Below are 16,698 nucleotides of genomic sequence, written 5' to 3' on the forward strand. Positions count from 1 at the left end.
GATGAGATGTAGGATATTAATACACACCACTTCATAAAATATGTTTAGATGTTCCACTGCGGTTGCAATGAAGTTCTGACCACAACGGCACTATGTTCAGCCAGCGAGCCATGCAGCCTCGGTGATTTTAAAGAGGAATCTTAATTAGTCCTAATTAACGGGATAGTTTTTTAGATGTATCCCATCTGTAGTCTATAATTGAATTCTCCTAAGTGTTTTCACATATTTATTTTACGTGTTCAAAAAATATGGAGCCAGAGTTGGGGTTAATAACAGAGAAAATTTACAAGAAGAAAAATCGAAAATTCCCTGAAATTAATGTCATAAAAAATCGAAAATCGCTCTGTTTTCTTCTGAATATGCCCAATCCAAGGCAAACTCTCTAAGGTGCATGATAGTGATTGTGGACTAAACTGCACTGCTAAATCCGATTGCAAAATTTAATAGGCCTATAACTTTCCAATGCATGCATAATACACGGCAGACATGTGTGTGTGTGATGTTGCAGCCTTGCAAAGTGAAGTTTCTCTCATAAATGTGTGACTAGAATATTCAAGTTTTTTACTTGTAGGCCTAGATTAATCTTGGAAATTAAATTCTGTCTCAGATTATTACCCCTCTCCGCTGGCTCCTTTTTTTCTATTACAATGAACCTTATGTGCAGTTGCACCTTTACATCTTAATCATATTACACATAAAAGAAGAGCCCATAAAATAGGCTAGAGATTTGAACTACAATAAGAACACTATGAAGATAATTAGGCTATTTACTCAATGCCATGCCAACAAGCCACCCTGACTTTGTCGTCCGCCACGATATTACATTTAGCTGTTAACATGTCTTTACATTCATAATTTCCTGACACTACCAATGTGCATTCCAATTTTTGAGAAGTCGTTTTGGTTTGGATCACAATAACTGCACATTCTGTGATGACCACATTGAAACTACAGAGCATTTATTTTATGAATGTATTTTTGCTAATGCTTTCTGGGAAGATGTGCATTATTGGTTGTTCCCTAAAGTTTTAAACTTTTCAAGTCTAACAAAGGAAAATGTTATATTTGGTACAATTTTGAAAGAACCCTTACATGACCTGGCTATCAATTCAATTATCATTCTCGGGAAGTTTTTTATACATAAAAACAAATTCATGAAATCGAGGCCAAATTTCTATATTTTTCATAAGGAACTGTGTCTTTACTTTTCATCTCTTAGACATATTAAGAAAAAGAACGCTGTTAAGTTCTCTAAATTAGTTGATGACCTTAACCTCCCTAGCTTTACTCCAAAACTTATTCTCCCCCCGATTTTATTTACTTTGTTCATTATTTATTTATTTATTTTTAGTGTACATCACCTTCCAATCTTGTCTGTTCCCTTGTTAAGTATACACTGGTTTGTACTATGCCACTTTGTATGTAAATTTTGTTAATAAAGGAAAAGAAAAAAAGAAAAAACAAAAAAACTATGTGCATTCCTCTGGAGAAAAGCCTCTCCCTGCATGGCCGAACACACCCCTTTTGTGCGAACGTGTACCAACTCATACAAATACCTCAAAGTAATTGTACTTCCGCGGTATTCCTTGTTAATTTTTTTGAACTCTTCACAGTCATACATCCACAACGCAATAATGCAACCAAAACTCTTCATACACACTTTCTCACTCATTATACAATAGGCTAACCATAAAATCACTAACAACAGGTCGATTTACAATTAGTGTCACTATTATCTTTGTAAAAGTATATTTTATTTATTTATTTATTTATTTATTTAAATGTATTTAAGTGGCATAACAATATACAATTACAAAATGTTCTGGATTCTGCCTCAACTGGCCCCTTTTCTCACCTGGAGAGAGAGTTTTGTATACGGCATCAAGGAAAGAAGTGTGTCCATCACTGTCCCAATTAGTGAGTTTATGCAGTAGTATTTACATCTTTTGTGTTGTGTTTTGAACGTAACTGTTACAGTTTTGACAATAGTATGTTAACGTGCAAAACTGAGTGTAATTACACAGAGTTTTTGTGGTGTTTTAGTTCGAGCAAGAAAACAGTTCATGAAATTTGAAAAAAATGTCATCACTGCATTTTGTGTGAAAGCAATGAAAAGTGACCCACAGTTCAGTCCACAATAACTGCTGCTGTGCTGAGTTTTGAAAAAGTGAGCTCAGTATAGAGAAATGTGAGTTACTGTAAAAAACAAAAACAAAACAACTCAGCCTAACAGACCAAGATTTGAGAGTTTCATTCAGCATAGGTAGCTAGAAATTGCCAATCTGCATGTTGGAACAGGCCGCTGGTATTGTCATGTGGTCAGAGCTTGTTCACTGTGGAAAATATCCTTCCAATCCAACCTTCCTCTGCCTATCGTTCTGCTTCTTGGATGGGCGGAGCGTCAGAATCATTATAGGCAGCCAGCTCCCCTTTGGCAAACACTATGAGAACAAAGAAGAGGTCTGGGCAGGTATTTATCAAGCTTCTCAAAATGCCATTTTAGTCTTAAGTGCTAGGAATTTCAAACATAAGTATAAAAGCAAGTTATCAAATTTCTTAAATCTAAGAATCACTCTTTCTCTCCCAGTTATACAGCTTGAGAGAGATCTCAAGTGGTTAGGAGTTGCCAGTAGGGGCTTGTGATGGCACTGTGGAGACAGAGACATGCGCAGTTGGCTATTTCAGGAGAGGAAGAATGTTTCTGAATTATTTGACGACGTGCACTTAATTAGATGGGATCGGACAGCATTGGCATAATCTTTGTCAGCAAGTTAGTGAGGGGAGTCATCTCACCACTGACTTTAGGCAGCAATACGTTTTCAGATAAATTGAAGGTTGTGATGACACTTTGTTTACATTTACAGCTCCACACAGTCATGCGTTTCATCGACTTCCCAACAACACCTTCCCTAAACCGACAGAAATTACCACAATTTATGCAAATAGCTGGATTCACAGGAGCAGTAGGTCAATTGATGGCAATCATATAAAGATAAAATTTTATCTTCCATTTCCAATGTGTACTTAGCCTATGTACATAATGTATTCTCTTAAAAGTTCTTAATTGTCAAATGCCTGTATCTGAGAATATTCTTAAATAAGGAAATCTATTCAGTGATTAGTCCTTGCCTACATCGTCATCCTAAATTATGTTTGCGGACAGCAAAGTATCGTGAATCAAAACTGAAACTTAAGATTTAGTCTTACACTTCACTTAAATTAGAACTATGATGCTTGATCACTAACGTTTAAGCACAGCATTGAGCCAAGATTTTTTTTTACTCTTAAGTCAGTTCTTAGCAGTGTTCTTTTGAGTAATTCTGAGAAGCTTGATAAATACGGGCCCTGGCCTCATGTGGATACCTCATCCCTCTGATACTGATATTACTGAAACCAGACTATACTTAGAACATTCGTTCTGACTGTATTCCTGCAGGACAGTGAGAGTCCTCTCTATGCTGGCCAGATAATCAAAACAATAGGATAAAAGCAACAGGAGGGTTAGGGTGTTATCTATATGTCCTTTTTGTCTTTGTCTGCTGTACTCAGGCCTCTCTTAAAAAAGAGATCTTGATCAATGAGATCATTTGATTAATAAAAGGTGGTACAGTAGAAACTTCTTATAGTGAGCACGTCTGTCTGGGTCAAATTGATTGACTATAACAGATTTTTTTTCTTTTTCTTTATTTGTCAAGCAGATAACCATCTAACTGACATCTGTATATTTTCTACATGAATGTAACGTAATGAAACAGACAGCTTCGCTATTGACTGTTACAGCTACTTCAAATGCTTTTCAAATTACAAATCAAATTACTGTAAAATATATATTTCAAATAAAGCTTACTATAGTTCAAATTATAATCAAGCTATAGCCTTAAACAGTACTGTTCTGTTTACAAATGCAGTAACATCAGTAGTGCAAATAGGCTACTAAACCACAGCTTGGCGGTGGTTTTAGAGGAATTGTACATTTTTATCAGGCCTGAAAACAAACTTAGTTAACGTATTCATGAAATGTTTAGATTTATTTCCATATGGTGTCACGTATGAAAAGACCCAAAATGAACATTTTAAGCTGACTACTTGATTACTATAAACAAATTATTTAGCATTTGGACAGGAATGATTCTGTCCAAAGCTTTTTAAGGCGCCATAGAAATCTACATCCGTGCATAATGACAGCTTTTTTTTCAGTTTTTTGCACTTGATTTAGTTGACTGACTGGTGGAGGAAGCAGAAGTATTGCTAGCCAAACAAAGGGTTAAATGTAGGTCTACATCCATCTATGTCTAGCTGTCAGTCCAGTTCTTGCATGTGGGCGTTGTTTCATGATAATGGAGATTTAATAAAACAAAATCACACACAATGTAGCACAACATGTAAAGGAATGTAGCTTATTGTTGGATGTGTGATGACAGTAAACTTATTTTAAAATATCCTTGTAGATGTAACAAAAGCTAATATTAGAGCTAGCTAACATGGTTAGCTTACACACCATACTGTGACTGTACCAACATACCACTCCTGATAAAGGAGCATAGGCTTTAAAAAAAAATTGGTTAGTTGGCTAAATGTGGCTAAATTTCTGTTATGGATCAGTCAGAGTGGCTATCTTATGATGGATAGGCTACCAATAGCCATGTTAGCTAGTTCTAATATTACCTTTTATGTAGGCCTCATCTGCATGGATATAGGCTATGAAATCATTTTACTGTCATTTCAAAAGCACCACACATATCCCAGCAACAGAGTGGACGAGAGAAACATATACATTCGTTTAGCCTACATTTTTCACCACACTGTCAATAAAAACAGAAAGAAATCTACATAAATTAGCTAATTGGGATTAAATTTGCATAGGCCTATGCATCATAGGCGGCAAAGGTGTGACCGCATCTGCAGGAGAGAATGGCATAGTCTACCACTTTAGGTAACATTAGGGTTTAGGTGGTCATCTGTTTTGTCTGTTGTGAAACAAAGCAGACCTGAGTTTACCTGTTGACTGGAGCTTGCCACTCCCTTTCCATTGACGCTATTTCAACCTGAGGAAAGCAGAGACACCGCAGGTTGCCTCATTGAGATTCTTACCGAGTGGACCTCGCACTAAACCCAGGTTATATTATTGGCCATACTTTGGACACGTTATGGATGTAGACTGGTGACAGCGACTCACAGGTGGGTAATCGATACATTTTTATGTCAGATTTAACATTTTGTAGGCTGTGTACAGTTTGACACGGTGGACAGTGTCTTTTTGGTTTACTTTAAAGATCGGGATCAACGTGTACCGTTTAATTTATGAATTGAGGGCTCTGAAGAATGTATTCTCTTTAAAAACACCTACTATTTAGGTGACGAGGCCTACAGCAATTTATCTGTTGCGTGTCTTAATTTCACCAGCTGTAGTCTATCTGCCAACGCCACGATTAATGTGTGAGACCATTAAGATTATTTAAATTGACGAGAGGATTTTAGTCTGGATGCTACACGTTTCACTTAGTAGGCCAAACACAATAGTTTAAATATAGCCTACTAATACAACTACCACCCGCGCTAAAGCAAAAGGAGAGAAAAGAGAAAAACCCCAACAAAACATTAAAATGGATCGAACATTAAAGAAAAACATTTTTTTTTCATTATTGTTGCTTTCCTATGGTTTACCAATATTCCAAATACATTGAGACCACTATGTGTAAGCCATATATTTTATATACATGCTAAACATGTGGCATACAAATTATGGTGTTGGCAATGATGGCCTGATTTTATTCTTGTGTAAATATGATCATAAATTAAATGATGGAAACCCTTCTTCATGTATTAATATTGCAATGTTTACAAAAATGCTCCTCATCCTACATTTAAAATGCTGACATAATTCACCAATTAGCTAAGGTGCACAGATAGCCTAACAAATAAAAATTCTTAAGGAATCAAACCTAAACACTTTGTGGTACAGACAAAACTGTGTCTTTAATGTCAAACTATCAAACACTGAAAGCCTGTTTTAAATCTCTGGTCTGATTCATTCTCTTTCTAACTTATTCTTTGATCAGAAGGTTTCTGATGTTTGCAGTGTTTCTCAATTGCTTTGGTTCAGTTCTCACAAAAGGCTTTCAAGTGCAAACATTAACATAATCCAAAAGAGACAAAATGACAAATTTTCACCTGTAAACACAAGATGCCAAACTTGCACGCAAAATTGTAAATCGCAGTCTCAGTTCTCATCTATTCATTCATTTAATTGCTCAGGACCATAATCAAATGGCATATCAAATGACAAGATGATGGCATACTGCAAAAATACATCAAATATTACTTAAACAAAGGAAGAACATTCTTCAAAAAGACACTCAGTTTGCCAATAACTTTTGGCTTGTCTGATTGATGCAGTAACATAAACCTATACATAGCCTATGTACCCATCTTTGGCAGCTCTCAAGTTAATTATGCTTACGTTCTCACAGTCTAACAAAATACGATCCTTGTCTCTCAGACTGTTCAATCAACAGTCGTAGGGTTGTATATCACGTCATACTTCTAAGCTCACTTTGCCACTTTTGCATATACTGATTTTTTTCAGTCTCCGTTTGACAGTTTTAACCAGTTAATGTTGTTACACATTTGGTTAAGCCAAAGGCAAGACAAACCATCGTCACCCAGGATATGCTTAATATGCAGCACCCATGGTGACTCATATACATCTGCGTTATACAGATTCAGCAGATAGTTGAAAGTCTACCAGCCTCACCAATTAATCAATAATTCTCTTTTTAAAAGTGACAGAGTGGGAATCTTCCTAGTTTCCTGTACAAAATATTATCGCAGGTTGTCATCTTAACTTTTAGGATGTATTTTAAAAACTTGAGGTGCAGATTTCCTATATTTTCAAATCACCGCACCTAACATGCATATAACATAATACACCAGTTATGTTATATGCATGTTAGGTGCGGTGATTTGAAAATATAGGACTTATCGAAAAGACCCAGTTTGGATTTTTCTACATTTTGCCAAGAACAGCAAACATTGCACAGTAGATATCCTAAATGACCCATTTTAATTCATTTTGACTCCAAGATTTTTTGAACAATTATGGCGTATAGATTTTCCACACAAGATTTAATATATTTGTACATAATCATTGCTGCATTCAAGAATTAATCATCAATGCTGGCTTGTAACAATTTATGTCAGAGTGCATCCTGCCAGACTGTATTGGACACTTTACTATAGTCCACAACTGAACAGAACAAATTCTTTTTTCAAAATCCAGACACCCATATTGGCACATATTTCAGTACCCACTGAATCAGAATCAGTTTTATTCACCAGGTATGTGTACACACATGAATGAATTTGACTTTAGGTTGTACATTGTTGATGTTGTGCTTACTCATTCAATAATATATATATATATATGTATTTTAGATGACAGAATAATAAGGTTTTGTGTCTTGACTAAAGGCAAACTTTGTAGTCGAAACAGAACAGAAAAAGTCACAACTGATGCAGTCACAATCATCATTTTAATAATAAGAATGTAGGATTTACTGCAGCTTTAAGTCACCAGACTCCAGACCACATCATTTATATTTACCGTAAAACAACATGTTGACTTATACATTCATTGCATGTTTTGTTTTCTCATTGCTTTTGTGCAATCATGATGAAATTACTACTGTTTGACAGCATTATTTGATAAAGGCCATTTTATTTTAAAATACGATGATTAAAAATCAATGGTGAATAAAAACAAGGGTGTGATACTCTGATAATCTTACTGCACAGTGTATTTCCAAATTAGATAAGAGATGGTTTCAAAATTAAGAAAATACCATTATGTATTAATTGTTTTGCAAATTTAAACTGTTGTGAAATCTGAGCCAAAGCAATAATAGCATACAGTAAATTAAAATGTTATGTATTTCATTCAAGCCAAGTTCTTGTATGTCTGCTTGTGGTAAAACAGCATTCGAGAAGTTTTACTTTTTTTATGAAATTGTTAAATGTGTGTGTTTAAGGTAACACAAAAAGGATCATTTTGGAACCGACACCAAAACTCTGATGTCAAATCAGCACCAATATGTAAAACTTAACCCACCTTGAACAGATGAGCTTGTACGTAGAACCATAAAAAGATGTAACACTTCCTTTTCTCTTCTCAGAGTTCACTTTCTTCGACACAAGAGCTCTTTGTCACTGAAGTTTGGATGCCAGCATTTTTCAACAATGGGGTATCTTGCATCTTTATTGTTCAAGCTGTGGCAAAATGAAATTTCTTGGTCAACTTTTTAATCTGTCTTGGCTTTTTTTCCTGACGCAGATCCGTTCGGAAGAGGAAGAGTATTTTGAAACGTGTGCTTTGGTTTCCTATCGTGCTCTGTGTTTTCTACATCACATCACCATCTTTGAGGTACAGAACCAAGTCCGTATTTAAACATTTAAGAGACACCACATGCACTAAGTTGAATACGATAATGTTCAGTTCTGCTGCTCTGTTTATTATTTTATCCACTGCATTTTTTTTTATCAGTCAGGGTTGGCTAAATAACAAATACCTGTCAGTATAACACAATACAGTTCAGCACCACAACACCACATCCTTCAAGATGATCATACCGTTAAATCAACACCTCTCTAAAACAATTTCAACAAAAACTGAACGCATAACTTTTTTCTTAGACTACATTAGTTTAAGCCAGGTGCACCCATTATTCAGATAATTAAATTCTATTATGATAATTTAATATTAATGTTTTTGATATCAGACTTTTAATAGGCCTCATACCTATGGACAAATGTTCTTTGGAAAGTGGAAAGATGCTGTCTCCGGACAACAGTGCGGATACCAACCTTGACCTTGGGTAAGACCATTGAGACCTTAAGGTCTTGCTGCATACAATCACAAGGTACAGATAGTCAGATATTAAAACATGTTTCACCATGAACATAGAGTAGGTTTCACGTGTTGTGAAGCCGCAGGTTTGATCACAACTCTTTGTAGCGACAACCTGTGCTATGTGTAGTCAAACCATGACAGTGCTGAAGGGATCTGTTTGTTTATGGATTGCGGTAAGCACCACCTGTTTATATTCTTCATTTCAATGTCTCCAATCTTGTAGACCATGCTAAATTCAGAGCATGTACATTATGCTTTATAATGCAAATCAGGATATGGTAATTGGGCTAGAACAGTAATTTCACTCTTTTTTTTTTTTTCTAAATTTACCTGTTTGGGTAGCAAGATATCTTAATGTGTATATTTCTGCTATATTTGATGCTTTTAAGGCACAGCAGTGTGTAGCTGTGAGTAGTAAAATTGGTATCTTGCTGTGAAAAAAATAAAGTGTTAATAAATGTATCGGAGATGAAACAAATTTAATAGTTAAAATATAAAAACATAACCCGTTATTATTACTGCCAGGAGACTGAGATGGGCATTTTTAATATTTCTGACATTTTAAATACTAATCAATCAGTTAATAGAGAACATAATCGGCAGGTTAATTGAAAGTGAAAATAATAGTTGGTTGCTGCTCTAAAATTTAGATTTACATGAGACTGATAGTGGTTGATAGTGTACTGAACAAAATCTGTTTACTGACATCAGTTACCCTTACCAATCTGAAAATTATACTTACAAATAGATAATACAAATAAATTAAATTAGTGTAATTATTACCCAAGTGATCAAATAGGGGTCGCAAGACTTTTCAACATTTACTGAAAACTCACCCACATTAGGCCACTTATAAAATAGTATAAGGTGGGGAGCTACATGACCACTCTCTAAAATATAAGATACAAACTTAAATAAACACATTTATCAACTAAATTTGGATAGGCCTACCAAACTATATGCTCAAAATATTCAGCCTCGCATAAAAAAAATTAAACCCAATTATTTTTATGGCTGCGACTGGATGAGTGAAAACCTGAAAATTTGTTTTGTCGTGTAACTGCTGATGGGCTCATACAGTTCTTGTAGTGCATTTGGACAAATGTAAACAGCAGTAATCGTCTCAAGGTCGCTGCATTAAATCCAATCCTTGTACTTCCTTTTCTGACTTGATGAGTGTATTTCTGTCATAAGTAATACGTCTTCCAGGCATGTGTCGCTGTTGCTATGAAGGGAATCTAATCTTGGCTGTATTTCAGTGAAGATTAATTTTGGATAAGTAAATTTGATTCCGTATAGAGAAATGTGTGTAAACAATTGTTAAAAAAAAACTGACAGAATCAGCAATCCCACAAAAATGGCTTCTTGCATAAACACATTTTGAAAATCCATGTTTTTATTTTCATCATGACAGCTATCTACCAAATTAAAATGCATGTGACCTATTTAGTAAGAATAACTTATAAGATGGCACAACCACAACAAAATTATTGTAAATCATTCGCTGCACCTGATACATACGTATGTTTTAAACTTTAACAGTCTTCTTTATTTCAGGTCCAGAAGTGACGTGCAAACGTGTACATCTTGGAAAGCTCCCATCATCTGGGAAGGGATGTTTGATCCTAAAATGTATGACCAGATGCACAAGAAGGAAGGATCCAGTGTAGCTCTAACAGTATTTGCTGTAGGCAGGTTTGTGTACTCATTAATGACCGTTTGGATAAACTGCTGTCACACCTGAATACATCCTGGGTCCTATACTACGAAGCAAGTTCAACATACCTAGGATATCTTTTATCGTTTTCTGGCTGCACTAACCTAAACAACCGCGATCAAGCAGATTATCAGCTTGATAAGTCAACCCAGGGTTTCTCTATCCAGACATGTGCATGTTCACATAAAAGGGCCGGTGTTTGCAGCAGAAGGCCTTATCGCAAACCTGGACAAGTCTACTGGCAGCAGAGGCATATTTTACAAGCCAAGAGCAAACTATAACATTAGACATATACGAAGAAGGCAAACGCACAATCCAGGCTAAAAGCAACACAACTGACTGAAAATTGCAGATGGTGTGACTGCCTAAGGCGTAGGCTATAATGATGCGTTCTTATACCGTGTTTGAAGATGTCAGCCTTATTCTTTCAGCTTAGCTTCGTGTCGGCGTTTTAAAAATTAAAAGCCACAGTCACTGAATAACTGGTCGTTCAACTCCATTTCAAGAACTTTGTGTCACTTCAAAAATCAGATTTATTTAACACATGTAAAAATGTGCCAAACATTGTTCTAAATTAACTTCATAAAGCAAGGAAATGAATCCATTCATGCCATAAAAGCGCCTTGAATATTGGTTGAAAGATTGAATCTCAAAGCTCACCGCTACCTGTGCCCAAACAGCAGAAGGTGTAAGAAACAAATGCAACCTAAAGTTATAATAAACAAATTCATATTTAACTTTGAATAGGCCTACCAAACTATATACTCATAATATTCAACCTAACTTAAGAAAAATGAAACCCATTTATTTTAACGGCTGCAACGGGATTTGTGAAATGGACTTGAGAGCAAATAAAACGCATTTCAAAGAAGCGAGTAAGCTGAGCACTGTCATACATTAAAAGTAGGCTACAACAAGTTTAAGGCTTTAGTGCTTCAATCAGTTTCTGTAGGATTATAGTGCTATACTAAGGCTGCTCCGCGTCACCCACATCATGAAAATTACTTATAAAACGGTCTGCGAGATCTTCTACAGATGGTGATGTAATTTTCTGAGATAACTGATTGCTCAGTAGGTGGTGCTTTTTTATAGAGTTGATCACTTATCGCCAACATAACCTTCTCCACAGCAGCGTAACTTCCCATGTACCTTGGTAAGAAGTACCAACCGTCGTAGGACTGAAAACCCAGAGTACCTCGCTAAGCTCAAATCCTGCTTCGTAGTACAGGCCCTTGGTCTGCCAACTTCCATTTTATTCAGTGCATTAATGTTTAAGTGTGGTAAAGATGTCCACTTCCCCCAAAGGTACCTGGATGCTTACCTCAAGACCTTCCTGAACTCATCAGAGCATCACTTTATGCTGGGTTTGCCCGTCACGTATTATGTGTTTACGGACACGCCGCAGAAGGTGCCAGACATCAACCTTGCACCTCAGCGAAGCATAAAGGTCGTCAAAGTGGCGAAGCACTCCAGGTGGCAGGACATCTCTATGATGCGAATGAAGACAATATCAGATGTCATAGAGTCGGATATTCGCCACCACTGCACGCATGTCTTCTGCTTTGACGTGGATCAGGTGTTTACTGGGAGATTTGGTACAGAGGCCCTGGGAGATTCTGTGGCTCTGCTCCACGCCCACTACTACCACCTTCCAAAGACATTGTTCACCTACGACCGCAACCCGAGGTCCAAGGCGTACATGGAAACTGGGGATTTCTACTACCACGCTGCTGTCTTTGGTGGCTCGTGGAAGCGTGTAAAAGCGTTGACTGAAGCCTGCTATCAGGGTATCATGGAGGATAAATTGAAAGGTGTGGAGGCTCTGTGGCATGACGAGAGTCATCTCAACAAGTACCTGTGGCTTCACAAACCAAGCAGGGTGCTCTCTCCGGAGTACTGCTGGGACACCAGTATCGGCTACAGGAGTGACATACAAGTCAAGCGACTTCTGTGGGCACCGAAAAACTACAAAACACTGCGCACCCCTTAGCGTGTTTTGGAATTAAAGCTCATAATCACCTACTTTATTTAATTAATGAAACTGCCAGACATTAAGTTTTCATGCTCCCTGACTCTTTTTCTTATCTTGGGGTTCATGAGCACATCTGCAAGTGTGCCTTTACCTAATGGAAATAATGTGTCACTGACCTCCTGGTCTTTCAGATAATCATGTTTTCTAGGACTCTGGTAAATCTATGCAAATGCTGTCTTTGCTTCACTGTCACTATAAGTGTATAATGTGTTAAAACAGAAACATATCTAAGTGTGTTTAAAAAGTATCAAGTGGCAGAAAAAGCAACTTGCACAGTTTCACTGTAGTTCAAGCAGTCTTGAAGAGCAATAGTACTATGCTAAGATTTAAAAGAGAAATGATTTGTTTGATGTAAAAATGTTCAGGTTTGACTGGCATCTACTATTAGTAAAGCTTCAAGTCTGTTTGTTATAAAAATGTAATCATGGACAAATAATTATGAAATGTTCAATTATCAGTACCGGTTGATCGCACCTATGTGTGCCAGTTTAAGATTTCCTTCTCTCCCAGTTCTTTTTTTTTTTTTGATGGACAATATTTATTGACCTTTTATAAACCACTTGTTTGTTTCATGAGATGGAGGATAATACAACATCAGCTGCCTATATTCTTTCATTTTGAACTTTTTTTTTTTTTTTTTTTTTTTTGTCTGGACTTCTGTTCTAAATGGCACATATCTAGTTTCACTCAGAGCTTTAAATGAATTGCTGTTGATGAAAATGACTGAACTCTTTCTACATTTATTTTATTGGAGTATGACACACAAGTACAAATGCATTTCATGCATAGATGTATGAGGCATTCTTCCAAGCTTTTTTTTTTGGGGGGGGGGGGCAGGTTGAGACGCATTTCATACACAGGAACTCCTTTTCCCAGGGACACTATCTCTGTACTTGTATTTTTTTTAAGGATTTGCAATGATTGTAATACAATAATGATTATTTGAAAGATGTATTAAAAAAATATATTTGTATGTCTCTTTCAAGAAGAAATATAATATTCCACAACACCTTTAGACGAAGATGTTTCTTTTTGTTAAGGGAAAAAAAAACCTTTCAACTGTGGTATTGATATAAAAATAAGCACTAAGACTGTTGATAGTACAGTAAGCTCTAAACATACATCTCATGTAATTGTTCTACCCCTTTGCAACCCTGTAGCAGGTGGAGAGGCAGTGCTGAAAGTCTTTCTGCAAAAAGTTGCAACTTGCCCAGGATATCAGGCACTCTTATAAAGCAACAACACTCAAGATGTTCCAGTGTGGTCAGTGTTTCTGATGCTGTTTATGTGAATATGGGGTAATTAGGCCTGACCTGTCGAGTAGTAGTAGATGGATATATGTTTGTGTATTGATAAAGATCATAATCTTGGTCTATTCTGACAAATGTCACCAAATGTTTAAATATTTTGTATGCAAGATAGTTTGGAATGGAGGTAAAGTGTGAAGCTGTCATGCATTGCTTAGGTTTATGGACTTTTGTCGGAAACCACATCAGATGTAGCAACTGTCTATTCAGATGCCTTCGGGTATTGGTGTGTTAAATAGACCAAAAAGCCATAATAGAAGTATGTTTTCGTTAAAGCTGCAGAGCTATATCTCCCAATGTCAATTTAGAATCAACAGTTACTAGAGAAAATACTGCAGTTTCGCCATCAGAACCGGCTCCAGAGTGCTGAGCAAAGCAACTCATTTTAGTTTGTGCAACAGAAGCCAAAACAAAGCATATAAACATAAACCTGGACTGGTTGTGTGTTCCTGAGGAAAAATTCAAGCAGTATAGATGTATTAGGTCAGATTTTAAGGCCTTAAGACATTTTTCCAGTCTGTATTTGGAATAGTTGTAAGATGAGTTTATTTTCAATATTCATATTCCAAATATTTTAGAAGTGAGTAAAATATAAATGTTATGAGAAACTATTCTGGTAAGGTCCAGATAATTTGTCATGCTCGGTATGAACTTGAATAAATGAAAGAGAAAGCCAGAAAAATGGATATTTTTTGTTTTGTTTATTAATTTAATTTACTTACAAATAAAATATTTTCTGCACAGTATATTCATGCTGCAGATAGATAATCTCAACAACACGTACTGTCTGAGCTGCTGAGGGCAGCCGGGGGAGCCGAGTGGTCTGAGCGGTTCTGAGCAGAGGCCAGATTCAGGTAGCCAATCTCTGCTGACTGAGATAGGGGCCCAGAGATGCAACAGTGAGGGGAAGAAGTAACTTCTGGCTGCTTGCTTTGAGTATTGTCCAATAAGCCCTGAATTTCACATGGCTCAGGCATCATCTTCACACTAGGGATGCAATCAAAGTTCATAGACATTTAATGATGTTTTAAGCCACCAAACAGGTTTTCTTAAATTCTGAATCAAAATCACTTACCTTGATGTTTGCGCAAGGAGAGATGTAAAAACATGCGTAGGATTAGATATTTTTTTCAGTTCCTAATACAACAAAACAAAAAAATGTTAAATTAATATATAATTTATTTTAAAAATGGGTATTTCTCTGTCTTGCGTCCCTGTATGCAGGATAAGCAGTTGACGATGGATGGATGGATGGATGGATGGATAGTATTTCTCTGTGTGTTTAATAAAGGTGGCGGCGTGGCTCTAAGAACACTAACGTCTGTCGGTCAGTATTTGTCACTTTGGTCAAGAGTCACGTAACTCAACTGTTGGATGGATTGCCATTTAATTTTGCTACACACATTTACTGTATGTTCCCCTCTGGATGAATTGTAATCACTTTGATCCCTTAACTTTTCTTCCAGCTTACAAACATTCACAACATCCATTAAAAATTATTGCACCTCCTGCGATTTGAAAATTGCAGTAGTGGGAGTAGTAGGCCATATTGCGATTTCGATAAGATTTTGATTTATTATTCAGCCCTACCTACAGGCTGAAATAAATTGGTGAACATGGTAAATATTATACCTGCTAAACATCAGCATCTTAGCATTATCATTGTGAGTATGTTAGCATAGCATGCTGACATTAGCATTCAGCTCAAAGCACTGCTGTACCTAAGCTAGCCTCCAGCATGGCTACGAACTGTCCTTCATGTTCATATCAAATAAATATTAAAGGACAACAGTGGTTTTGCTTTAAAAAAAATACGGACAATTTAGTCGTCACTGGATATTGTCACTACCAAGTTCTACACCATTGGCGTGTCTGTCATGTTATGTTCCACTATCCAAACAGAGAAGCAAGGGGCGGCGCGTAGAAACCAATAAGATCCGGTTGCACCAATATTATAGAGAGCCTAAGTCCGTCCCCTTCCGGTGGACCACCATGGGACCTTACTTTGGAAAAATATTGTACGGTAGTCAATGGCGAGGGACAACAAATATTTTGATCCCGTTTGAAATGTGCCCTGAAATACACATATGATGTTTGTCAATTTAAAAGATAAATTTCAAAGTCAAGAAAGTTGCTGTTTGATGTAAAACTGTTGAGATATAAGACTTTGAAAATATAGCTGCATTACCGGAGGCTGCAGTTTCAGGACCCCCGCAGTACTGGGACCACAGTTCTAGGACAATAGTTCTTTGGCGACAGTGCCATCAAGTGGATTTGTGGTGGTAATGCACAGCAACACAACGGAGGTTAACCCTGTCTGCTAGCACTGCCAGGTTTAACTGGTCGACATTTTATATAAAGTCTATGGTCGACATGCATACAATCAATAACTTACAGTGGGTACGGAAAGTATTCAGACCCCTTTAAATTTTTCACTCTTTGTTTCATTGCAGCCATTTTCCAAAAATCAAAAAAGTTCATTTTATTTCTCAGTAATGTACACTCAGCACCCCATCTTGACAGAAAAAAACAGAAATGTAGAAATTTTTGCAAATTTTTAAAAAAAGAAAAACTGAAATATCACATGGTCATAAGTATTCAGACCCTTTGCCGTGACACTCATATTTAACTCAGGTGCTGTCTATTTCTTCTGATCATCCTTGAGATGGTTCTACACCTTCATTTGAGTCCAGCTGTGTTTGATTATACTGATTGGACTTGATTAGGAAAGCCACAC

General features: G+C 36.6%; 2 protein-coding genes across 2 annotated transcripts in view; one reads left to right on the forward strand and one right to left on the reverse strand.

Moving 5' to 3' along the window:
* Window positions 1-4,630: 4,630 nt before the first annotated feature.
* LOC123956375 (alpha-1,3-galactosyltransferase 2-like) lies at window positions 4,631-13,663 on the forward strand. Its single transcript, XM_046028513.1, has 6 exons — window positions 4,631-5,178; window positions 8,172-8,240; window positions 8,330-8,419; window positions 8,775-8,870; window positions 10,463-10,600; window positions 11,928-13,663. The coding sequence occupies exons 2-6, from the start codon at window positions 8,236-8,238 to the stop codon at window positions 12,610-12,612; spliced, it is 1,014 nt and encodes a 337-aa protein (XP_045884469.1). The 5' UTR covers window positions 4,631-5,178; window positions 8,172-8,235; the 3' UTR covers window positions 12,613-13,663.
* A 984-nt stretch (window positions 13,664-14,647) lies between these two features.
* Window positions 14,648-16,698, reverse strand: part of si:dkey-264d12.5 (coiled-coil domain-containing protein 30) — an 18,470-nt gene continuing 16,419 nt past the window's right edge. Inside the window, 2 exon segments of the mRNA XM_046028617.1 lie at window positions 14,648-14,948; window positions 15,037-15,098. Of these exon segments, the coding sequence (XP_045884573.1) occupies window positions 14,732-14,948; window positions 15,037-15,098 (279 nt within the window). The 3' untranslated portion in view covers window positions 14,648-14,731.

The sequence above is a fragment of the Micropterus dolomieu genome, linkage group LG18 (assembly GCF_021292245.1).
Source record: "Micropterus dolomieu isolate WLL.071019.BEF.003 ecotype Adirondacks linkage group LG18, ASM2129224v1, whole genome shotgun sequence".
NCBI classification, from domain to species: Eukaryota; Metazoa; Chordata; class Actinopteri; order Centrarchiformes; family Centrarchidae; genus Micropterus; species Micropterus dolomieu.